General features: G+C 38.4%; 1 protein-coding gene across 1 annotated transcript in view; it reads right to left on the bottom strand.

Annotated features, from left to right (window-relative positions):
• The window catches only part of ITPR2 (inositol 1,4,5-trisphosphate receptor type 2), a 258,378-nt gene that overhangs the window by 119,754 nt on the left and 111,504 nt on the right, over positions 1 to 27,120 (bottom strand). Inside the window, 13 exon segments of the mRNA XM_042470658.1 lie at positions 772 to 880; positions 2,806 to 2,948; positions 3,840 to 4,030; positions 10,928 to 11,048; positions 11,647 to 11,775; positions 16,832 to 16,957; positions 18,182 to 18,433; positions 19,801 to 20,001; positions 21,646 to 21,768; positions 22,802 to 22,927; positions 23,177 to 23,266; positions 25,311 to 25,484; positions 26,896 to 27,057. Of these exon segments, the coding sequence (XP_042326592.1) occupies positions 772 to 880; positions 2,806 to 2,948; positions 3,840 to 4,030; positions 10,928 to 11,048; positions 11,647 to 11,775; positions 16,832 to 16,957; positions 18,182 to 18,433; positions 19,801 to 20,001; positions 21,646 to 21,768; positions 22,802 to 22,927; positions 23,177 to 23,266; positions 25,311 to 25,484; positions 26,896 to 27,057 (1,947 nt within the window).

Genomic DNA, 27,120 nt, shown 5'->3' with positions numbered 1-27,120 from the left:
TGTGACAATGGCCTGTTACAGACTGCCAAAATAAAGCTGCTTCGGGTCTCTTTGGAGGGATGCTATTTAAATGATGCCTGGGTCCTAAGAGTCCGGAGGTTGCGCCAAAACCACACTCCATTCCTAAGCACTGGAGTGCAGCTTTGGTGCAGCTTCCGGATTCTTAGGATGCATGCATCATTTAAACAGCACACCTCCAAAGAGACCAGAAGCAGCTTTATTTTGGCAGTCTGTAACAGGCCAATGACTGCTTGTCTTTTCTTTTTGAAACTAGATGTAGCTCAAAATATGCCTTCAGCAGAAAATGAGGTTTACAAAGGAAATCTAAGGATTTGCCATTCTTCTCCTATAACACAACATAGCCAGAGCTTGGAAAGTTACTTTAAAAAGGTAAACCATTACAGTTATATTTTACAAAGTGCCAAAGAAAAATTAGCTGCCATTACAGTTATGCCCTAAAGTAACTCTGTATTACTCTCCATTATTGAAAAGTAACTAATATAGTTCCTTTTAATAATTTAAAAACACATCTAAATGCTGTAATTTGCTGGCATGTGGTACAAAACACACCTCAGTCGAAGACAACATTAATAAGAAATACATATAGTACAGAATACCCAAAAAAAAAATCTTTAAAATGAACAAAATATAACAGTATTCTTAGACCATTCTCCCCCAAGTTTTTTGCTATTTTGCGCATTTTCCTCAAACATGTCATTGCGCAGAAAAGGAATATATGTTTGTTCTTTAGAATTAAGATAGCTGACCTACCTCTTCCGCAAAACTGTCCCTCTTTTCCAGCATTTCTCGCAGAGTCTGGAGAATTTTAATGCAAAGTTTTTCTTCTTTCTCCATTAGTCTTTTTGTATGATTTATCAGCCTTAAAACAAAGCACGAGACAAGATATCATATTAGATAAAAAAAATTCCACATGAGTTCAGATTCATTCATTTAGATGCCTTTCACTGTCTTTTTCAGATTTAGATAACCTGAAATACACAGATATTACACTAAACATTTCAAGAAATTTTCAGAATTGACCCCAGTTCATGAGTCTAGATACAAAGGTAGTCTATAATCACTTTTAGTGGACAGCACCACATGGAAAACTACCAGACCCAAGACTCAGGTTATAATGGGGAGGGGGGCATTTTCATCAACAGGTAGAGGATGCTTGATTTACAGCTGGTCCAAAGATTTCAGCCATTTTTCAGATATTTGTGACGTTGGGATGAAATGGCAATGCTCCTTGATGTAGAGTGGTGGCAAGAGAGCCTGAGTTATTTGGGAGTGGAGGGTTTCATTTTTTTACCTATAGGAATGAAAACTTTTCACCTCAAAACCAGCAGAAGAATAACTTCTCTCAACTTTTAGAGGGAATGAATGGTCCCATAAATTTAGGGGAAAGTTGTTACCTCTCATGGTGATTAGCAGCTTCTGCACTAAGAACACCCTCTTGGTTTTGAAAAAATATACCAGAAGTTGGAAAAGCAGGAAACCTGTCAAGTTTGTTTGCTTCCCCAAATTTGATGTCATCCTGTTGTTACGTTAAGGTAAAAAGAACAAAATACTTCTCAGTGTGATGGGTGTCTTGTGCTAGAACTGGATGTAATTCCAAGATTCCCCGAGACCTCATTCAGTGCAAAACACTGACACAAGATACTGTTGAAATACAAACTTTATTGGTAGCAAATTGGTGGCTACGAATAGTACACAACAAAGAAACATTCCAGTTCTTTCACTATGGGATCCATCAACCCTTCACAAGCAAATGGTAGAACTGGGCCCCTAGACAACTAATTCCACCCAGACTATTTCCAGCGGGCGATCCATTCCCCTACAGTTGGCTATATGGGCCCCCTCAGTTGGTATGCCCATCTCACCCTGGGTGATGCTGGTGGAGGATGGACTTCTAAGGATTATATTGCAGAAGCAAAAAAAAGTTTGCAAGCTTGACCCATCTCTCCCTGTCATAGTTATGAGAACTGTACAAGCCTTCATATCTTCTCAGCCTTCATATCTTTTCCAGCCCAACACTGCCAAGCTAACGTAAAACATCAGAAAAAAATCACTATGTCAGTGGCTAGTTGCTAACATTTGGGCATTATTCCAACAGGAACTCTAAAACCTGTCTTCCTAGTGGCAAAGACCCAACTCATTACAATGGGTAAGGCAGCAATGTATGAAGCTGGATCAGCTGCTTTTCCACTCCACTACCTTAATGGGTTTCAGAAAACAGTCTGTTTGCTTTATCCCTTAAAACCAACTAGGAAACATTAAGAATCAGAGTTTTTTTAAATCTCTCAGCCAAAATGGCCATTAACCTTTGTTGAAAAAGATATCAATACTGTTGAAACATTTTCAGTAACATCATAATTCAGAGGGAAATGTGGGATCAAAAGAATCCTGTTTTGATATTAACTTCAGAGGCATGAAAATTACTAAGCCTAGCTCCTTCCCCATATCATCCGTAACATCATAAATGCCACTGAATAGCTCACTCCCATCCCAGTATTGCCTTTCCCAGAAGCTGAAGAAAAGTAGTATGGGAGGTACCGTAAGATATGTACTCTGCCTTCCGAAGTTACCAGGTGCTAAGGGAAGTAATCCATTTAAGCAGCTCCCACACTGTTCAAGGGCCTCATGTTATTATAAGGTCCCGAAATATATTTGGTATAAATATGTCCTAAATTTGCAAAAAGGAAGTTAGCCCTACTCTGACCAGACTGAATTAAGCAGTAGAATAATTTTCATATTTTTGTTTCATGGTCTAATAAGTAGAACATGCCTTATTTAAGTACTTACTTTGACATAAAAGCCCCACATCTAATTCTAGCATCACTCCCTTCAGGAAAAAGAAGTTCAGGGCTGTGGAGTACATCAACTAGGACTGAAAATTCAGCATGCATCATAGGACTGAACTGTTGCTCCAAAGAGGCCACCACATCCTAAAAAACAAAACACCAAGAGGAGGGTTCCATAAGGTGATCTTTGGCTGGAACTAGCCCTCTGAAAAACATTTTGTTTCTACTTTTCCAGTGATGCGCTATGACAGAAACAACATCTTCTGCAACCTTTGTGAAGAACTAGATGCAAAAAGCAGTCACACGCCAGGCAGAATGTTGACTGCATCTATCTTTTCTGCATACTATTGTTGTTATGTGCCTTCAAGTTGTGCTGACCCTAAGAAGTTTGTCATTGCCTTCCTCTGAAGCTGACAGAGTGCGATTTGTTCACCCAGGGAGTTTCCATGGCTGAGCAGGTATTCTCATCCTGATCTCCCAGAGTTTTGGTCCAGCACTGAAAACATCACACCACATTTGCTCTCTCTATATCAGGGGTGGGCAACGTGCAGCCTGAAGACCACATGTGACCCTTTGGACCCCAGAATGGCCCCTGAAGCTGCCAGTCTTTTTTTTAAGTCAAGGTGATTTTGGGGCCTGATTTTTATTTTTGTCTCAATTTTTTATCTGCCTCCAAACTGCCCCAAATATGCCCAAATCCCTGGGGTTTGCTTCCTTCCCAAGCCTTTTGAAAATCATTCATAGGGCTCATGCGATCTTTTGTAATATATATATATATATATATATATATATATATATATATATATATATATGCTTTTATGACTATAATCCAGCAACATGGTGGCTTGGTTGCAAAGGTTTATTCTCCCAGTGATAAAAAACTTTTTTTTACTGTTCAAAAGTGGCTCAAAAGTCAACTAGATTCTGCTGACATGAGATTTGATCATACCTATCTCACACAAGATTTTAGGACCAGGAACAAAAAGAGGACTCTCTGTGTGTGTGTGTGTGTGTGTGTACTATTTCTCCACACACCTGTAATTTCTCAATGATATTCCTGTAGTCCCAGGCAGGCCCTCCAAGAGGTTCTTTAAAGCGAGGACCACTGCGAGCAGTCATTCTCCAGCCCATCGCAGCTCTCTGGACCATGTTGGAGTGACTCTTCATGAACAACGTGTTGACTTGACTATCCAAATCAACTGGAATAGCAATTCCACGGTTTTTTGCTTTGGAAGAAAACATAGAGGGGGGGAGTATTAGAATATATGCATAGAGCGATAAATCATCGAAGTCAAGGGCTGGACAACCCATTTCATATGGATCAGTTGCTGGAAATAACAGCTTTGTGATAGGTATTTGCCACAGAGATAGGACACCAGTACACATACTCATCACACATTTGTCTGTGAAAATATTTGCCTTAAAACCTTCTGCTTCTAGAATGGAAGTTAATATAGACACAGCAGAAATAGACACTGTGACAGGCATAACTGGATTCTCAACTGTTTGAATGTCCAAATAGTGTTCTGGGGGCCATTCTATTCCAGTTCTTTCAAGACTATACACATCTTGATGCTTTTGCCTAACCATATCTTTAGAGCTTGCAGATATGGTATCCTGGAGTGTTCCCATTGTCCAGACCCCCTTTTCCTGATCTTTCCTTAACAATATTTAGTTCCGATTACGCTACTGTCACTCACTGGCATAGCTTTTAATCCAACAAGTAGCAATTTCAGTCTTCTAGTGATGGGGGGAGTGTAACTCCTGCCCCTAGGAAAATGATGGGAGTTGCTAGCCCTGCCTGTCCTCCTCAGAGTGAAACAGCATTCTAAGTATGTAGAGAGATCTTATAACACCTTTAAGACTAACTGAAAGAAGATGTAATGCATCTGAGAAGTAGACTTTAGTTTACGAAAGCTCATGCTGCCAACTTCTTTCTTTCAGTTAGACTCAAAGGTGCAACAAGATCTCTCTACATACCAATTCTACAGACTGACACGGCTATATCTTTGAATTCCACCATTCTAATGTTGATTATGTCTCTGAAGACCCCAGAGAAATGCATATTAGTGATATGAAAAGAATGCCAGCTGCTGGTGAAATAAACATCCCCCTGAAAAGAAGAAATGTTTAAGGAGTGACTTGGAATGGAGAAGGCATGCAGGGAAAAAAATGTTAGGTATACATTGCTTCCTCTCAAAGTTAATTTCACTGGAAGAAATAAGTTCTCTATTTCTAAACATGTTAGCATTAAAATATATAATTTGTTCCTATAGGAATGCAAATAATACTAGCCACACCATTGCTTTGTATATTGTGCAGATGGGCTACAGAAACTGGTGTATTTAACCCTCCAGAAGTAAAGCAAGAGTTCTTGGAATAGGAGTGACTTTGGAGAAAGAAAAATGTCCAGTTTGGTTCCCAAAGAGATTCATGGGCTCTAGCCTCTGCCTATTCCCATGACCTTCATTTGAACTTTTTAGGGCTGAATGCTTAAAGGAGATTCACATGACCGACTTCAGTGATTATTAAGTACTAAGCTTATCATGTGTATATTTCACACTTTCCCAATAGGCTCTGCTTAGGCTACACAGGAGTGAAAAGTCCATCTGTGACAGATGATATACAATCAAGTTTCAAGTGACCAAACTATTATGAGGTGACAAACTTGACCATGCCAATTCTCATCTTATCCCAATGTGCGGTGAAAGTCTACATCTAGAAAACAACACAAGGCAGCTAAAGAATAAATGTATGGCCATCGTAATTATAGAAATCAAGATTGCATTTGGATGTGACACCTACCATGGTTAAGGAATGTTAATTAAAATTTAATGCCACATTTACAGAGGTCACCTGGCAAACCAGAAACAGAAAACAGGGTTAAAAACCATGGTTTGTGCTATCGATATTATAAAACATCTCATCTGATGAAACACATTTACCATTGTTGCTTCATTTCCATAGAGTGCTACCCAGTCATGATAAACCTAAATTTTGTGAGAAAAGCCAACACAGACAACCATAGTTTGTCTGTTATAGTCATTTGTTTGAACTATGGTTTGGGCTTTAACCAATTATCAAGTCCAACTGCAGTTTGATAAGAAATCTGAATTGAACTTGAGATTTATCCTTGCTGCTGAGATGAAGAGGCAGCATTTGCCAAGAGTGCTTTCTAATTGCAACTAACATCTTCTTAGGGAACAATAGTGGAGCACAGAAGTAGAATATTGAGCTGAGGAGACCAGCATTCAAAACTTGTTGGGCCATGAAAGACAAGTCCGCAGTTATTTCAGTAAAGACATAATTCTCTCTCTACGCAGACAAATCTGCATTTTTATTTTATAAATCTTATTTCATTCTCCCATGCAAGAATTAATAATTTCAAACGTTTTCTTCCCACTGGGGGAGATTATGAGCATTTCTTTCCAATTGTCATTTCTTTTATTATTCTGAGTGGCCTTTTTCTCCCACAGAGAGATGGCAGCAGAAAAAGGAAAAGGATGTGGCTCTGCCACTGGCTATCCATTGAGCTACGGCAGGATGCAATGGGGTGCCTTGGACAATTGCCTGAGATAAGTGTTCAGATCCCTACTTGGCCATGGAAATCCACTGAGTGACTTTGGGCAAGTCATATTCTCTCCACCTTAGAGGAAGGCAAAGGCAAAACTCTCTCTAAACAAATCTTGCCAAGACAGGTTCTCCCTTGGGTTGCCATAAATTCGAAACTACTTGAAAGCACACAATAACAACATCACTATAAGATGTTTTCTTTCTTTCATCCTGAATTCTTCTTCTTCAGCATTAACTGACCCAATCTGTTTCAAAATGTCTGATGTGTGACTGACAGTTACTTCTACTTATTCTCCCAACTGTTTTGTATTTTTTAACTAGTTATTTCTGTTTTTGGTGTTTAACTTACTACAGCTACATCTGATAAGGATTTGGTGAAATTAGAAAGTGGGCCTATTAATTCAATTTAATGTGCTATTTTGAGTAACTGGAATGTTATGGGAGAATGCAGTTTTCTCCTTCAAATTAAACATTTTATATATAGAGTTCATGTGCAACTAGGAATAAACAAACTGTAGCATATGGCTAAAATGATCACATTCCTACAGTTCTTCTTGATATCATTTGAAGTAAGCTACTTTTTTCCATCAGCAGTTGAGCAGCCATCTAGGTCTATGATTTTTCAAAGACTTCTAGCTAATTAAAAATATCACAAAGAAAGCCAAAGGGGAAAATGTTCCTTTGTTCTGAATGATTCTTAAAATGTATAATTCTATTTGTAATTAAGGTTTGAATCAATTGTCAGAGGTCACAGTTGAAGTTTAAAGCTGTAAACAAAACTTTTTGCTTATTTCCTTGTTGCTTACAGAAATTTTATCTTTCGTGTCTTCTACCTTTCATTATTCAAAAACAACTTGAAACACATGTTCCCATTTTGAAATACTGGCAAACAAATATGAACATAAATATTTATTTTTAATTGTCATTAGCCGCTTTATTCTTCAGTATGTGTCAATTTCTGTTAAAAGTTGTACACTGAATTATTTACAGACATGTTGATTTGTTGCTCCAGTTTGGGAGGCCTTTGAAAGTCTGCAAAGAACTTGCAACACAAAGCCGGAGTATAAAAAACCCAGCAGGGTTTAACAAAACCTGTCACTGAATTCCACATAAACTAGAATTTGGGATGGATTTGAAAGTTCTGCATCAGGTGTAATCCTACCCATATTGTTGGCATAAAGTTTCAGACCTGTTACAGACTGCCAAAATAAAGCTGCTTTGGGTCTCTTTAGAGATATGCTATTTAAATGATGCATGGGTCCTAAGAGTCTGGAGGTCGCACCAAAGCCACACTCCATTTCTAAGCTCCAGAGTGCAGCTTTGGTGCAGCTTCCGGATTCTTAGGATGCATGAATCATTTAAATAGCATACCTCCAAAGAGACCCGAAGCAGCTTTATTTTGGCAGTCTGGAACAGGCCAAAGAGTTACTTTTTTGGACTACAGGGTTTAAAATAAACTTCTGCTATTTCCTAATTTCAACATACTGCACAACTTCATTTGCTGATGATGCAGGATGCATTGGAAAGCATGAAGCTAATAACTATAATTAGAGATCAGGTTTTCAACAGCTCTCCTAGGCAGGTACAAAACACAAACACACACACAAACACATCATAATGGAAGCACCTGGATGGTAGGTTCTTCTGAATACAGGTCCATTAAGCAACTGCTTATTGCTACAAAAAGTAACAGGTTGTAATTTGAATATTATCATAAAGATATAGTGAATAAGACATAGGAGCTTTGGAACAAGTATTCTATTAGCGCAACAGCTCTTAATCAAAGCTAATATTCAGAAACATCAAGAACCATGACTACACTTTAGGATTCAAAAGAATCCCAAAACAGTACCACAGTGGGGTATAATGGGAGAAAATGTAGTCAAAGGGACTAAAATTTACACTAAATTCTGATTTTAAAGAAAGCTGTAAGATGATGCACCATTGGTATTTGATTCCTAAGAGACTCTCAAAGATGTATAAAAGGAATTAGTAATCTTTACTGGAAGTGTGAACACATGTGTTAGACATGTGACAAAGTGAAGCCATTTTGGACTTTGCATCACAGACTAATTCAAGATAGATTGAAGATAAAACTTAAACTGAAACCTTTTCTTTTGGGATTGTTAGATGAACAAGTAGAGATTAAGCACTGGAGAATTATACAGTATAAGATTACGGCTGTGAGACTTCTGTATGCACAGAAATTGAAGGACAAGATAACACTGATGAAAGAAAATGGATATTGAAATTGTATGATTTGGCTGGGGTAGAAAAGTTGACTATCTAAATTAGAGAGAAATCTCTGAGTAGTTTTAAGAGAGATTGGAACCAGTAATTGCTTTCTGATGGCTACAACAGGGGAAATGTTCAGTAGTAGTAGTAGTAGTAATAATAATAATAATAATAATAATAATAATAATAATAATAATAATAATAATAGTTGGAGTTGAGGATCAGTGGGATTACAAACAATAGAAGCATAAAATAAGGGACTGACAAAAGAGGAATTCTGATATTACAGTGTTCATATATAACCATTAGTTGAAAAGTTGGAAGTCAGTATTTCCTTTTTCTACTTTTTTACTTTTGTAGATCAGCAGTGTGTTTATAATTTTTATGTTTATCTATATTTGTGTGTGTGTGTGTGTTTGTTTTAAGTAGATCCCTTATATGTAGTTTTAAAGTATAGAAAATTACTCAAATCCCAAAGCATCAACATTTGTATATCCATGGGCTGTGTCAAAGATAGATGGACCTAAACATACAGCTGTAAATTTGCAAAACAAGCAAAAGCAAAACTACTGTTAGAAAAATCATTAAAAAGCAAGGACTGACTTTCTGGCTGCAACTCCAAGTTTGTGACTGTGTTCTCTGTCAAATATATGCTCTCTATGCTGGGCTGGACAGGAGTAGATCTAATAGATCTCTGGGTAAACAGTAGCAGATCACAAACTACTTATGAAGAACAACTACCTGATACTTAAGTATCCCAGATACTTAAGAATGTCAGATCCTTGGATCCATAAACTGGGCAGAAGTAAAGGTTCTCACTCCTTCATAGTCCAGTAAGTAACAGCTTGGTTCTATGAACATTTATCTAAAAATAATCCTAACAAGGCATACTTCAGTGAACAAAACCTCTGACAAAGAAACTCCTTTTTACAAAGACCTCTTATGCTTCCCACTCCCCCTTTCTCATTGTTCTCTGTCTAGCTGGAAGGTTTTTTAGCAGCATTGGCATTGGTAGAATAGTATAGAAGGCTGAAAAAACACAGGCTTTTGATGTTGGTTTTCCACAGTGTGTCTGCAGTAAACAACGCAATATAACTTGAGATGGAAAAGAATTAGATTCAGCTCTAGCTGTAGCTGCGTGTGCCTGCCTACAACAAGAAAGATAAAAAGCATCTGCCTCACCAGCTAATCTCCAGCAACGGCACAGTACAGACAACAGCTTCAGAATGGAAGAAATTCTCCCAGATATTAACGGACGGAAAATTATAGACAAGATTATTTTTCACTTAATTCGTAATTTTGATAAAGCTAATTAGAATGGCATCACTGATGTTAATATGCATAAGACACCTGATGATGGTTGAAGGAAACTAGCTTTGCAGAATTTCTGCAGAAGACAGGAAAAATCACTTATTATTTATTTCAGAGGGTAAAGAACATTTTTGATAGGATGACAAAATAACATGGACTTAAGTTAATATTAGCTTAAGCCAAAATCTCGGTGGAAGGACTAAAATAGCAAGAATAAGAACTAAGAGATGGGTATATTCATGTAACAACAATATATGCTGTATTATTGTTTGTTTGTGGGTTTTTTGGGCTATGTGGCCATGTTCTAGAAGAGTTTCTTCCTGAACTTGGCCACATAGCCCGAAAAACCCACAAAAAACTATGGATGCCTCCGACTATATTTTATTGTTTCTATAAAATTGTTATAAATAAAACTTTAAAAAAAGAAGTATAGATCTATAAGTTTGGGCACCAGAAAAGAAATCATAAGAAAGGCCTGTTACAGATTGCCAAAATAAAGCTGCTTTGGGTCTCTTTGGAGGTGTGCTGTTTAAATGATGCATGCATCCTAAGAATCCGGAAGCTGCACCAAAGCTGCACTCCGGTGCTTAGGAATGGAGTGTGGCTTTGGTGCGACCTCCGGACTCTTAAGACCCATGCATCATTTAAATAGCATACCTCCAAAGAGACCCGAAGCAGCTTTATTTTGGAAATCTGTAACAGGCCAAAATTAGAGGCTGGTGGGGGAAAAACAAACATCATCCCTGTATGCATTTTGGAAACAGCTTTCAGTTGTTCTCTAGACGGTTCGAAATGTTTCTGTGCTCATCTGACCATTTCACATGTGCATATTGTTAGTTCAATATAAAAAAGTTGAAATATGTTGAATCCCTATCCCCACCTGATGTCCTCCAAAAGTTTCCTAGCATTCCTGATTTCTTGGAAGTTACTCCCACAAAAATAACTAGCATTCCACTCAGTGTCAATGTAACAGAAATATTGAAAGCCATCATTAATTCACCTACCAACTTCAGCTAAAGTTTTGATACAAGACTCTACTGAAGATTTCTGTGCTGGATTTGGCCAGGTGCAGTTGTAAATTCTAAATGCAGACTGGAGCAACTGAATAAAAACAGGCTGATGTGTCTGAAAGAAAAAAAAGTGGACACAATCTTATAATTTAAAGTATTTTTGAGATAAGTACAAATTGCCTTGTGTTCTGGTATAACACATATGCATTAATGTTCATTTATTTCACACATTCAGTATTTAAGTGGCTAAATCACAGGGAATAAAGTATCTCATTCATTATGACCCTAAATGGGAATGCATAAATACCTAGCTCTGGAATAGTGTCAACTTGGCCTTGCAGGGCTTTTTCTCACATCACTGAATTAATCTTTGAATTCTCTAGTTCTATCACAACAAATGCTATTTATGAAGCATTTCTCCATTCTTAAACCCATCCACCCCCATGGCCTCCCCAATGTTTATTTTGTCAGATACTCTGGGAGCAGAGGCTATTTTCCTTAGTGGTAGCAGGGTTAGCATGTTCTTGTAAGACCAGCCCTCCTCAGTCGTGCTAGAAAATCACAGGTGCTTAAGTCCAGTTAGTGTCAACAAGAAATAAAGGTGTATTGTATGAAATAAAGGTGACTGGAAATTAATGCATTTGTTAATGTTCTGCTACACCTTGATATGGGAGACTAAAACAAGCATTTGTCTCAGAGTTCTTTGTCCATACTTGCAGGCTTGTACTGTTGTCTGAAAATGGAGAATTGAAGAAGCCACTGACTATGTTCATTACTGGTTCTGTGACGTATTTCTCCAGAGATACATCAGCATGCTTTCTGTCTGTGGTTGTGTTACAAACCTACAGTGAAAAGAGTGTATGAGTACAGTGAATACAACAGTGCCTATTCATTTATCTGGTTTTTACAAAAACATACAATTCACTGTTAATGGAAATACAAGTTATCAGGTGTGTACTTTTCATGGATCACTGAGAACAATACACATACATAAAAGGTGACTTCCTGGGTCTGAAACCACTCCTTATGCCCCAACTCTTATTGAGCTGTACATGTTCCACAACTTTGAAAGCCTTAGTTGCACATGATACAGTGTTATTAAAGAGAATAACTGCTCCTTAGTAAGTAGATTTATGCCACAACATGCTCTTTGGTTCATGGACCAATTCCTACAGAATAGAGAGCCTCCTGGAGATACAACTTTTGATTTGACCCTGCAATTTTCCTGAAATACAGACAGTGTCCTTCCTGGGATATATTACTACACACATATACTGTACTTCCAGCATCCAGTATTATATGTACTTGATGCTAAGAATAGATCATATTTAAAGATTCAGTGATCAGATCTTAGTAACATTTGCTAACTGTCTACAGCATTTATCTTCACAATAGTGCTTGCTTAGAATAAAGTTAAATTGGTTTACTCAGGACAAGGATGTCAAGACACAGGAGATACTGATCAAATGAGGGAGATTTCTGCTCCCAGAAAAGATATACTGAAACCTTCCTGACCCACCAAGTACAGAAAGCAGCTATAAGTATGAGGGAGGGAGATCTGACTCAAGAGTACTGATGGGTTCCATCTCTAAATGCTTGCAAAGCTTTTGTAACCTTTACTCATGATGCTAACAAGTCTTCTTAGGGGCTTGGCAGACGGGCAGCTCCATGCTGCCTGTCTTTGCCCCGAGTTGGTGCTGCAGCACTGATGCACTGCGAAAAAGAAACTGTCTAGAGCGGCTTCTTTTTTGCGGCGCCGCAAACGGGAAAGGGTGCCACCATGACTCCACTTCCTGCCAGCTATGTCTGGATGCTGTGCGGTGCTTGAGTCTTCATGGCGCCCCCAGGTGGGTGGGAGGCCGCCATGATGACGCTGCCGTTCCATATTAAGGTTCGGGAGCATGTGGTTGCTGCACATTCCCGAACCCTAATTTTGGCCCAAGGATAGCACTTTCCACATGTCTGTATCGGGCCTCAGAGTGCCAAGAGGAAGGCAAAATTGATGTATTTGAATTATACCAACAGTGCCCCAGTCCCAAAAAAATAAATAAGTTTCCTTGTCTCATCTTGTACTGAACAAATCAACGCATCAAACTTCAAGACTGATACCCTGAATTCTAAATCCTCCACTGAAGACCCAAAAAGAAGAAAGCACTTCTGACAGTCTCCTCCAACCACTAAGCTAGACAGGAAGTGTTAAATGGAAAAGAGCTGCTAAGAAGGAAACAAGTAAAATATTAGGCAGTTATGAGGATCTCTGGCAAGGAAAAACACACATTTTCTCTTCTAATACTTATCCAGGAAAGGATGACTAACACTCTGGGCAGACTATTTGATACTACTGAAAGTTCAGAATTTTTTTTTTTCACTGCAAGCCACAAAGGAAAAAGAAAAGTCTTCAGGCTTCAATCACGACAAAAGCTTGGTGAAAAGCAAAACTAGTCACTTTTGTTAAAAGGACAATCTGATCTGCACTGCACTGTTGATGCTTATTCATTACTAATGAAAGTCCACTGATATTGCTCTTGAGAGGATAAACATGCTGTCTGCTTAGGATAGTGCAATCTTTCATGATGAATGTATGAAAGAGCAAAACTAGATGCTGAAACACAAAGAATCCCTCCGATATAAACTGTTACCTACTTTCAGTTACCCAGCAATTTAAAAAGTGACACATGAAAAATTCTCTGAGGGTTTTCCTGAGGCTTCATAAAGACAAGTGAGCATAAATTAAGTAGGGAGCTACGAACAATGAAACTCATAATAAAAATGCACAAAGAAACATGTTTCCCCACTTTATAAACAGACCAAGTGGGCCAGGCCATATTTGTACCACTCAGTTTTCTGCATTGATATGCCATTACGGAATATATCGGGATTCAGAATAACTGCACATTATTTATTTATCTATTTATTATCTGTGTATTTTAATATTAAATAAATAAATATTGTGTTTTGAAATGATTTTATACTTTTAAAAATAAGTGTTGTAATATGATAGCTTATTTAATTATGTTTAACTTTTTTCTATAATCAGTGTTTTGTTTTGGTTTTTTAAAGCTCTGTCTTGTTTTTAGCCTTGTTGTAAGCTCCCTTGGGTCTCATTCCTGTAAACAAGCAGAACTGACAGTAATTCTATTACTGTAATTAAAAGTAAATATTTTAATATTAATTTAAATAAGTAAAATAAATATTTAATAAATATTTAATTAACTATTTAAGTATTTGATATTTAAATAAATCCTTCAGGTTACCAAAGTAAGCTCTTCTGAGCTCAATGGAATCATATGCTATCAGAGATGCAGTTTTCCTCTTACACTGTATGAATGAATGAGTTATCACAAAATAATGGGTCTTTTGGAGTACTGCAAAATTCTTAGCTTTCAACTGCACATGACACTGAATGCTAGAGGAAACTGATGTTTGGTTCAACTAGTGGATTTTGGGCTGTCACTTGAGTGACAAACTCAACATCCAAAATGACATACATTTTTAATAGTCAGTGAAACTACCTGTAACTGGAATGATGAAATCACTATTGCTGAGAAGGACAAAAATTTAACTTTTGACATAATGAAAAACCCATGTCAGCTGTAGTTACCAAAGTAAGCTCTTCTGAGCTCAGTGGAATCATATGCTATCAGAGATGCAGTTTTCTTCTTACACTAAGTACAACTTCATACCCAGCAGCCAAAATCAGCCATTACCAGCTTTTAATTTGTGGCTTCCAGCTCAAAAGAAAACAATGGCGGGTTACAGACGGGCAGAGGACGTCTTGGAGGTGTATTCAGCTGAATACGGAGCCTCCAGACGGCCCGCCCCGGGGGCATGCTTCAGGTGTTGGGGCTTCCACACGGGGGGCAATGAAGACGCCTCACCTGGGGCCGTTTCAGACCCGGAGTTTCCAAACCGCCGCCTCGGAGGACGCTGCAAAAAGAGAGGCAGCTTCCTCACGGGCGGCCCAAACCGTGGCTTTTTTTTCCTTTGCCGGCTGGCGGATGCGCAGCTGTGCATCCGCAACGCTAATCAGCGGCAGCAGAAAGCCTATGGGCACATTTAAAGTGCCCAAGCCCCTTTAAAACTTTTCCCCCCGCTCTGCCCAAGAACAAAGGTGGTCTCCTGCCAGCTGGTGATCAGCTGGTGTTGGCATCCTTGTCCGCTTGCACTTTGCCAGTGTCACCAGCATCATGGATGCCTCCTCTCCTTTGGTCCCCGCGCTCCTGCTGAATCTGCAATGTGCAGCCACAGCTGTCTCCGCTGCCACCGCTGTCCCCCTGCCATCCCCCATCACCTCCTTTGTACATATGTAAATATTTACAGTTTTAGCATTTTTTATTGTTAGGTGAAAATGGCACAGGAATGTGTGTAGGGGTTCACTTTAAAGTCCAAACTTTCCAAGCAGCGCATGCGTACATGTTGCTCTAGGGTTAGGGTTAGGGTTAGGGTTACGAGTCTTAAAATGCGCTGCAGCTGTGCCGCAGCTTCCACACCTGCATGGCAGCTGACGCTGCAATTAAAGCCTGACTGCAAACCGCGCATGTCCGGGACCCCAACTCATTATGCGACGCAGCTGACACGGAGCTTTTAAACGGGCAACTTATATTTGCGGCGGGGCAATTCTGACGTACCGGTGCAGCAGCTTATAGACGGAGCTGCGCAGCTGCGCATCAAACGGAAAAGAAGCGGAAAAAAGCAGCACCTTTTTAATGCCGCTTCTTCCCGCTTGGGGCGTGAGGGGGGGGCGTGTTCATGGCAGCATTCAGGTAAGGGCCATCTGAAGGCTCTACCTTCATGACGTCATGAATACACCCCTTTTTGCCCGTCTGTAACCCGCCAATATTTGCATCCATTCCCCAGAAGACACAAGGATTTGGGATAAGTGGATATTTAACCAGTAACATGGGAGATATCAAGTAGAGGTTAGCCACCCTCTGGCTCAAACCAAAATAAGAACAACACAGAGTAGATCTCACCAGGAAAGGAACTCTACTTGAATCAATATGTCAGCTGATACTGAAGATCCTGGCAGAGATTCTGTGTCATCAGTATGAGCAACAAAGAGACCTGCTCTTGCTCTGCAGACTCATCTTTGTTTAGGCTCATTGTTGACTGCTACATCTGACATAACGGCAAACAGAAGTCTTTTCGTCAGCTTGTCAGGATGTGGCTTTAGATCTGTTATTATTATTTCAACCCTTTGGAAGAACTCCAACCATTTTAAAAATGATGTGTGAAGGCACTTAACTATGATATGAACACCAGAAAAAAATTCCCCTTTTGTCAAGATTGTATACTGGGAAGTTTCCCATCCTTGCTTGACACTCAGTCTATGTTTCTCTGGTAATTTTAATTAGAGTCATACACAATCATCTTGCAGCTCAGGGAGAAGCAAGCAGTCACTGCAATATGTCAGTTTCAATGGTAAAAGGGCATTTTCTCCATTCCACAAAATAGACCAGCAGAAAGGGTTTTTTTAGAGCATTCTGGGCAGGTCTGGCTATATATGTACTTCTTCACATACTGTGTGCTTTGAAGCATGAACATTTGGGTGTTGTGGCAGTCATTGTGCAAAGACACTTTGGAATACAGTGGCAAAATATCATCCTTGAGCGCACGGTAAAATATAATGTTATTTTCTGAAGTACTTGATATAGTTGCATATTCTATTACATAGTGAAAAGACTATATAACAGAGAACACAGAGAAGTTAAGTAAAAAGAATGTTCTATAACAGTCTGCTTTACTGGTTCCAGTGCATGATGTATTTAAAACAAAATAAATAAAAAGACAGTTAAAGACAATTATCAGGACAGTTACAAAAAAATACCAGCTTCATCTGAAACATCATACATCATTCCATTTCTTTTCTACAACACTGAATGGGGCATAAAAGCTTACCCTTGCCATATCCACAAGAAAGTTCTCAAATAGCTTCCAAATATGATTACTGGTGTAGATTTCCTTCATTTCCACCTCAGTGTCCACATAACAATGATTGACAAAATTCACATAAGCAATCTTCACCTGAAACAATAAATAAAAAAACAGGTAAAACAAAATAGTTATCAGAATTTTTTCCTCATATACACAGTATACTTGTCAAACAACTGTGAGCGAGGGCATATATTTTTAAATATATACATAACCACTAAAGTGTGGTCTTTTGCCTTCAGTTATTTAGCTCTTGTATTACTTATGTATTGAAATACCACTTTAGAGGAGCAAAGCTCCCCATTTGACCACTTCTTCAGATGTCCATTTCCTTCTTTACAAATAATTCAAGCATGGCTGTCTCTCCAACATCTCCCACAGTGAAGACTGATGGAAAAATTCTTTGAGCTTTCTGGCAAACTCCTTATCTTTCCATAATAACCAATTTACCCCTTTGCTGTCCATCAGTACAACTGCCTCCTTGCCTGGTTTCCTTCTTCTAATGTACTGTATGTATGATAGGTTTAGCAACTGGAATGTTGACATGCCTCCTAGATAAACCTGCTCTTTATAATACATGAGACACACCAGAGCTGAAGATGATATTAATCTTAATTGCAAAACATTATTTTTGAGACAAGTGTTGCAAGGGTTGAGGGTGGCCTGGGTAAGATGATCTCCAGGAATCCCCTGCACACTCTTGAGCACTCCTTCCTGGTCTCTCTCTTGCACCTAGTCATTACACACTCTCCTTTCATTCCACTCTCAGTTCTCTCTCTCTCTCTCTCTCTCTCTCTCTCTCCCTCCCTCCCTCCCTCCCTCCCTCTGCTCTTCTCTCCCCACTTTCTTGCAACACCGCTTTAAATGTCTAGAAGAGCCTAGGCACATGCAGAGGAAGCTGCAGTCATGCCTGACCTCTTGACTTCACCAGTCAGTCTCTACTCCTGGATGTTTTAGCAGCTTCATGCACAGCATGCCACTCCTCTTCTGAATAGTTAAAAAAAAGCATGGAACTGCATCTCAGGGCAGCTCTGGACTTATGGGCACCATTGTTTGCTGTCTCTGTTTCTAATTCATACCTTGGTGTCACATTAAGATGATGGAATAAAATCAACACTTCCTTATTTCAGTTAATAGCTTGCTTTTACCAAATGTCACGATTTACCTCTTTACTGATAACTGTTTAATGCATACCAGAACTTCTGAGGGTATTTTTGACCCAGCTAATTCAGCATGCTGGCTCAGTTGTTGCTTTTAACCCCCAGAGATAGTGAAAATGTTCTTATAATTATTCTTCACTTGCTGTACCCAGCTTACCTCGGGTATGCAATCATCATGAATCACCACTCTCACTATGTCATCCAATGGAAGGAGGGAATTACATTTTATTTCAGTGTAGACATTCTTCCCTTCTGTACATGCAGCTAGCAATTCTACCAGGGTGATGTGATAAGCCAAAGACCCACTCTCATCCACTCGCTCTCGCTCAGAGCACATCATTTGGAGGAGGATTGGAAATGATGCTCTGTCATTATAAAATACCAGCACATCTTCGCCCCCATTGACTAGCTGAAATGATAAAAAGAAATTCTCATTCATTCAAATGGCTCCAGATTTTTTTCTTTCTTTCCTCCTTTGAATTTTCACTTAACAATACATGTAATGCCATGTAACTGGGCTTTTTTATAAAACATTGGCCAGCAATTAGATTTGTCAGGGGATCACTATGAAAATCAAGCTGGCGATGGAGTACCAGTGCCATCACAATCACTCCTCAAAGACATTCACTTACAAATCACACTGTTACAGGTGCCATTTGCTTCACAATGGGGACGGAGTAGAAATATGTTCCATTTGCATTTCTCAAACCCACAAGCAAACAGAAATAAGATTCATTCTTTGGCACTCACTTTTTTTTTTTTTTACTGTATATACTCATGTAAATTTTAGTCAAAAAATTGACCCCAAAAGCTGGGTCGACTTGTCTGAGGGTCAATTAAGCACCATGCTTTAATGCTTATCAAAAAAGAAAGAAAGAAAAGAAAGAAAAGAAAATAAACCATCCCTTTCTCTGAGAGGTGAACAGTGACAGCTTAGTCCATCCAGGAGCACCTAAAAGAAGCACTCTATTCGCTAACAGAGTGATAGATAAATAGAAATTGGAAATATAATGGCATGTACAATACTGACTCTGATATACAATAATATATCTTTCCAAGTCCTAGCCTTCTTCTGATTTCTTAGCTACAGTCTCCATTTTTACTAATGAGTGGGTCAAAGTTTACTAAATTGTGTATTTCAGTATATTTGTTATGCACTTTAATGTTGTGTAAATCACCTGTGGTCATTATTTTGTTTTCTCAAGTTTCAGCTACAACCTTGCTTTTGCACTTTCTTCTTTGACTTTCCTCAATAGTCATTCCAAGTCTTTGCTATTTTCGGCAAGTTATATTAAACTTCAAGTATTTAAACAGGGCTATCATATCACCTCTTAACCTTCTCTTCTCCAGGTTAAACATCCCCAGCTCCCTCAGTCGTTCCTCATAGGACATGGTTTCCAGGCCCTTTACCATTTTAGTCGCCCTCCTTTAGACACGCTCCAGTTTCTCAACATCCTTTTTAAATTGTGGTGCCCAGAACTGGACACAATATTCCAGGTGGGGCCTGACCAGAGCAGAATAGAGTGGCACTATTACTTCGCTTGATCTAGACACTATATTTCTATTGAGGCAGCCTAAAATCACATTGGCCTTGTTAGCGACTGCATTGCACTGTTGACTCATATTCAATTTGTTGTCTACTTGGACTCCCAGATCCCTTTCACATGTAGTTTCATTCAGCCAGGTGTCCCCCATCCTCTATCATTGTACTCTAATTGTGTAATGTGAAAGGAAGTGCACATATCACACATATGCAGTGCTGTTGGTTTAACATACCTCTGTCATGACCATATCTTGACACTTCTTCACATATTTGCCATCTGCTTTCACAATGGTTTGGAGAAAGCGTAGATACTCCACATGGCGACCATGCGTCTCGATGCAATGCACAAAGTGCTGCACCACACGCTCGCTAATTTCATTGCACAGATGGTAATTGTTTGTGAATATGTGGCGCATGGTTTCAGCTTCAAGGAGCTAATGTAAAAATAAGAAAAGAAACAGCCACTCATAAGAATAAATGAAGATAAGAGTTATATGAAATTCTGACAAAAGCAATTAGAAAACAAATTTGGACTGCAAGCATCAAGCACACTATAAAATTCATCTGAGGTGCTAAAACCAAAGACTGCAGTTGGTTCAATATGAGGCCACAAGATTATTAATTAAGTCTGGGGGCTTCAGACACATGCTTTGTCAGCTTCATTGTCTCCAGACCCAATTTTCAGTGCTATTTTTTTAATCTTCAAAGCCTTAACCAATTTGGGACCAGGTAACCTAAAAGACTGCCTAACCCATATTGATTCACTCAAATGTTGTTCCCAGCAAATGTGGTGGGGCAGGTAAACCTTCTTCATGGTGGTATCCGACTTATGATACAATTTCCCCCGACAGTGTCGCAGATGGCATCTTTATGGTATTTTGGAGCACTGTCTTTATACTGTCTGTTCCTAAAATAGTTGTTTCTGCTTATACACTAATTAAGAACCAAATAAAGGATTAGGGAAACAGAATTAAGTTATTACCAATTAATTGCAGCAGGAAAACTAACGAGAAAGCCCTGGTGGCCAGTCCTGAAAACTGTTCACTCTGTGTGTCATTCCGGATAATATTTTATTTCATCTTCTTTCAACCCCAACTAACATGACCAATAGTCAGTAATGCTGGGAGCCATAGTCTAAAAGCATCTGAAGGATCACAGCTTCCTCACTGTTACTGTAAATGAACAGTGATTGCAAACCTAATGAGCTCGATCTTTTAACTAGGGTTAAGGAATATAGTGGCAGCAGTTTATTTGTGATAAATGCTTAATATCTTGGTTAACCAGGGCTCTGCTTATCCTTAACTGTGGTTAATGCTAGTACCAGTATATCCTTTAATCATTCTGAGGGGTTAGAGTTGTGGCAGTGTAGCTATAGTGAGCTGGACTTCTGCTACGAGGCACGGGATTTTGGAGTCTTTGTCAGCATCATGGCAAAGTGTTGACAGCTATCCAATGTAAATAAAGAATCCACTTGTATTAGGAACCTTGTGTGAAACATTTTGCCTCAGTCTGACAGTTTGAGGCTGCAAAAAAATGAACACTGAGAACAGGCTGGGGAAATAAATTTTCTTCAGTTGATAATCTGTTTGCACTGTTCTCATAACTATGTGGGGAGGGGGGGAGGTCACTTCAATCTATACTGTCAACAATGTGGAGTTTGACTGTCATGCAGGAATAGCTTGGTTAGAATTAGTTTCAGGGGCCAGTTCTCCCATTTTCCTGGAGGGGATGCTGAGTCCCATCAATGAGAGGACTGAAGAGCTTCTCTGCTGTGTACATCTGCTGCATCATTGACTATCAATAAAGCTTATGGTATAGCAGTAATTTCACACTGAAAGAACTCTTGGGAAGACTTGGAGACCCAGTTCCATAATATAATAGAAGCATAGTTGCTCCCTCTGATCTTTTAATTGTGTTTAGCACTGCACACCTATTATTCTAGCACTACCCACAATTATGGAATCTTTAGAAGAAAGTATGTCGGAAAATATTGATTTAAAGTTTTAAATGCAATGCAATTCTAGTTGATACGAGTGCCTTCCTATAAAAAATAAATCACCACCAATTAAAATACTCACACCAGGTGTTAAGAATAAGGTGAGGTGTTTATGAAGGAGAACTTGGTTTTGAGAATTTCCACGACAGAAGTTCTGAAGAAACATATGAGCCAAATTCATAATCTCATTCATCTTTTCATCAGTCTTCCAATGTAAGAGGAACAGAGAAAACAACAAATAGGCTTATTAGACACTGACATTAACATAAGCAGAAATAAATTGAATCTCTCCTATCCCTTTTCACATCTCAGCAGGGCATTAAATTTGCTCACAGATATGAGCTAGTGTGGTGTAGTAGTTTGAAAGTTAGGCTAGGGTTCTAAGAAACCAGGGTTCAAATCCCTGATCAGCCATTAAACCCACTGGGTTGTCTTGGACAAATTATAGTCTATCAGCCTGTAATGCTTCCTATAATGTTCATCAAATATCCCTATTTAGTGCTGGTTTATATAATAATTGCCACTTCTATTATATCTTGTTTATAACTGAATTAAAATAAAGATTGCTTTAAAATAGTAAAAGAAAAAGATAGTTTATGTTAAGATTAGTTATATGTCTTATGTGTATTATACATTTGTTATATGTGTTATATGTATTATATGTCTATATTTAGGTATTGTATTTGATTACGTGTGGAAAAAATTAATAAAAATATAAATTTTAGATAGAAATGAACTAATGAAAATAAATACTCCCTAACTGAAATGGATCTACCCATTTTATTTTATTTCTCAAATGAAGCCATAATTGTCTTACTAATTTCTAAACTCTAATTTAAACACCTTGTCTGAAAATCCTTTACCTACTTCTCCAGCTACTGTATAAATGACAGTTAACAAAAGTTAACTGTTGTACTAACTCTTCCTCACTTCAGCTACATTTGCCTAATGACTCAAAGAGTTTTAAATTAATATTCTAAGTCTGGATCACAGCCTTGGTTGCTCAGATGTTGTTGGCCTTCAGCTCCCAGAAGCCATAAACCAGAACAGTTAATAAGAAGAGATTCTGAGAGCTGCAATCCAGGATCTGCAAACTCACAGGCTGGAAGCCACTGTGCACTTGTGAACATATGCAGCATATGATATGCATTTTTATTACCAAGTCAATATTGGAATAACCCCCAAACATCTAGGAGCAATTATCCTAGTTAATTGTAATCTCCACATACAATCATTACCTTTTCATAAGGTATCTGCAGAAGGTCCAATACCACACTGTGTGCTCCCATATTTTTAAGCAATCTTTGCTGTTGAACTCGACATTTTTTATTCTGGACACAGAGTTTGCTTAAACGGATCAAAATCTGTGGACAAAAAGAAATGGGCATTGTGTCTAAATAAAAAGTGAAGGCAAGTGCACAGTGCTATAATAATAAATAGTACCATGGCATATCATGTGCTGTAGCCTATATTCAAAGGAAAGCAATGGCCAGCCACTTCTGGGTATTCCTTGCCTAAGAAAACTGTATGGGATTCATGGGCTCACCATAAGTCAACAGGAAACATCCTTTCTTTTTTTTAACTGATACTAATAAGTATTTTTATCAACATACCTCCATAACAATATTGTAGTTGTTACTCTTATTGCTGTCAATCTGAGGCTTCTTACTTCCATCCTGGACTGGGCTCAACATATTGGATTCCTATAATTTAAGGAAGCAGAAGAGTGACATGCCAACGGGTCTAGAAGCTATGCAAACCAATGGTTGCTAAGCTTTCACTAACATAATGTATGCTATCCCTCATTACATATGCATATAGAAGAAGATAGGTAGGTAGATAATTGTTTGCATCCGTTTAGCAGTAAACCCCATTGTTTCATTAAGATTCATTGCCAAGTAAATGGACATAGGATTGTAGCCTATGGCACCAATGTGCCCAGTGGAATGCATACATTGCCATGAATAAAAAGCTACAGGGGCTATAGATGTATATCAGCAAATATGCATTGCTTGTAGAGTTTATCTTGCACAATCCTGCCATAGCTGAAACAAGAGAGGGGAAACATTATATTATTATGGAAGCCAGAGAGTTACCTCATAAATATGGGAACTCATTAATTCCAGTCTGATTTTTTTTTCTCAAGGCATTGAGATCCCACACACTCCTTGTTTTTTAAAACAAAGATAGAAGAAGAGACAGGGCATATGAATTAATCAGATGTTTCTACAAAAAGAATATTTTCTGAGTCTTCCTAGAAGGCACTGATGGATCTTTGCAGATTAATAGTGATACAGCTGAATACACATCAGGCACTCTGGCAGATTTTTCCAGTGAAATAAAATACTGGCTGTAGTCCACATCTTCACTGGTGTCGATCTGTGCTTGTTTTTCCAGGGGTGCTGTATCTAGTCTGGCTTTTTGATGCAGTAAATTGATTTTCAATACTGTATTTTTAGCAATAGAAGACTGAAACAGATAACTTTATTCTTTACTCTCAAGACATAGGCATTACATCACTATCAGCAGCAGAGGGTTTTTTTAATGAATCAACTGGCAATGGCAAAGAAAAAGTATCCCATTAAGATGAACAAAATGCTACAATCACTATCCTCCATAAACAGGTATAATTATCATATATGTCTTATCACAAGTAAGCCCTGAAACAGAGTAACTAATAGTATAATAGTAAATTGGTAATACAAGAGTCAGCTGATTCTTTTATTCATTTCTTATCACTGAGATATGGCTTTTCATTCTTGGTGGGGGGGGGGCTGTAGATATCTTTTGGATCTGCACTAGGGCTTTTCCAATGTTTTTTGCTGTGGTGGTCCTATGATTGGAAGGGGGGATTCCTTCTCTGAATCGTTACAAGACAAAAGTGCCACTCCATTGAGGATGTAGGATGACAACCCTACTTTTAAAAAGAAAGAGAGAGAGAGAGAGAGAGAGAAAGAAAGAAAGATCCAATGTATCTCAGAATTAAAAAGCAACTCAGTTGAGGGGGCAAACAAAATGTAGCAATGGCCACAGATTAGTCCAGAGCTAGAGAAATGTTGTCTGGCAGGAGGAGGGATGACACAACAACAACAACAACAACAACAACAAATACCACAACCTCCCAACACATTTGTCCTATCTGGAAGAGACTTCACATAGACAATAGCCAACTCTGATAATTCCTAGAAGCACTTTCAACTTTGCCTTTTCCCCCCATTCTGTGATAGAATGTAGCAATCTTTTATATTATTGCTTCATTTCATAACACCATACTTTTAATAATTTTAATTTCTTTTTTCATCATATGGAAGTTACTCTATGTCCCTGATAGCATCTGGCCAGGTGAAGAGAAGCTCCTGTCCTTCTCTGATACCAACAGACTGAGTTACCTAAACTTAGTGCATTCGTAGCACATAAAATCAGAGGACTATTCTCTTGCAGCCATTTTGAGTCTGGAAGGACAACAACAGTAACAAAACAACTTCAACAACCTACCTCCAGCAAGACTGCTGAGAGCTGGGAACCACTGAGAGACTATCTAGCGAGGGTTGCCTATGACACTCAAAGAAGATCAACTCTAGTGAAACATTGCTATAGGAATTTTTAAGTGTTATCCATTTTTACTATGCAAAAAGCTTTGAGGATTTTTTGTTGAAAGATAGTATATCAATGTCTTCAGTGAATAAGCTTTCAACCAGTGCTATTAAAACTGAAAAAACACACAGGGTGCAAGACAAAATGACACACCTCATTGGGCTCATCGCTTCCCTTTGTCTGGCTTTCACCAAGCTGTCCACTCTCATAACTGCTGTTCTTTTCAACCCAAAGTTCAGATTTTTCTACAGTAAGCCTCAACTGGTCAAGATCAGCTTTAATTTGTTTGTAGTTGTCCACATCTTGATTAGACACCAGCAACTGAACCTGAAAAATACCAAAAATGTCACAAATATTTTGTTGCATTATTTCTTCCTTCATGGTTCCATCCAACTCCATGACTTAATCTTTTAGACGGACCATGAAAATTTCACCTTTCAACAGATCTCACACCACTGTTTTTAATAGATAAAAGCAAAAAATAAAAGTAAAAAATAGAGCTGGTTCACACATGTGAAAAGCACTGTATTAGAGAATACAATACTGTCACCTATCTGTGATGTTTTGGTGTATGATGAATCCCATATAAGTCATTGTGTGATACTGTACTCAGTCAGTGTCCCGCATAGATAAATAAGTAAATAAATACGTAAAACAGTCTAGAATTGTGTCCAGCCTACATTAGGAAACAAACTGATTTGATTCACACCTCCTAAACTGATGCATTCATTAAACATTTATTCTTCCATTTCCATATGTCTTTTAATTTTACAATACTATGTTTGGCCTTAAAATCACACCAAAACGCATATAAATGTACATTTTACTATAAAATATATATAAAAAGGTATTTTTGCCATAAAATGAATATAAAATTGCACATATATTTTTTAAATAGCAACTACACAATGTTCAAAATGGGGGGGGGTGTGAACTGGACTTTTGAAATGGATTTATAAGCAAAATTGGCATAGCAGGAAATATACACTGAATGACACACCTGTTCATCCACATGGACAAGCCAAGAAGTTTCAAATAAAGATACTAGACAGTCTTCAGAGTCCAGAAAATACCCCTCAGTAATGCATCTCTTTAACTAATATTTTATCAAAGAACAAACGTGACATGCTAGAGAAGTGTATATTCTAAAACTCAAGTGATAAGAAAAAATTAGACGTTTTGAACTTTAAACAATATGGCCTACTGTCTTATTCACATACAGTCATTTACTACCTTTACTAGAGGCAGCTCAGTTTGTTTCCCAAGTAAATACTTCTTTCCGCCACAAAAAAAAGTCAGCTACTCAGCTGTCATTTAACAGAAAACCATAACTGTTTATGCACCTAATCAGCATAGCACCATTTGAATAGCTGAGGGAAGGTCATTATGCAGCAACTGTCAGCCGCTAAGCAAAACTTTCCCAGCTGTTTGTTACTCATGTTGATTTGGAAGAGAGAGTACCTCATACATTTCATGTATGTGCTACAGCCTCATTCAAAGACAGCAGTAAGTGGGCCAGGGGGAGGGGTGTGGATATGCCTCTATTTTTCTCTGCAGAGAAACAACATCTGCCAAGGCCTTAAAAATTATGGTTCCTACTAGATCAGGGAACAGCAATACCGAAACCTTCGGACTCAATTTTTGAGGAAGGCTTACATACATATATGATTACCAATGGAGAGGTATGTAAAATTATATAAATACTAAACCTGTTTCCAACACACTTTGGGGGCTATACCTGTTTAAATGCTTGCAAAACCTCGGCTCGTTGGCTGAAGTGTTTGAAGAGCAGATGCAAGGCTCCTGAAAGCAAAGGAGGGTAGTCATGCATAATAAGGTGAATGAGGACCCGCAAAAATGTCCTGCCCCCTTCATCATCCAGCTGCACTGCATTTTTTTTCTTTTCTGCAAAAAAACCCAAAACTAATTAACAAGTTAGGTAATGATAAAACATGATGATGAT

The sequence above is a fragment of the Sceloporus undulatus genome, chromosome 5, assembly GCF_019175285.1.
Source record: "Sceloporus undulatus isolate JIND9_A2432 ecotype Alabama chromosome 5, SceUnd_v1.1, whole genome shotgun sequence".
NCBI classification, from domain to species: Eukaryota; Metazoa; Chordata; class Lepidosauria; order Squamata; family Phrynosomatidae; genus Sceloporus; species Sceloporus undulatus.
This window is presented reverse-complemented; position numbering and strand designations above follow the sequence as displayed.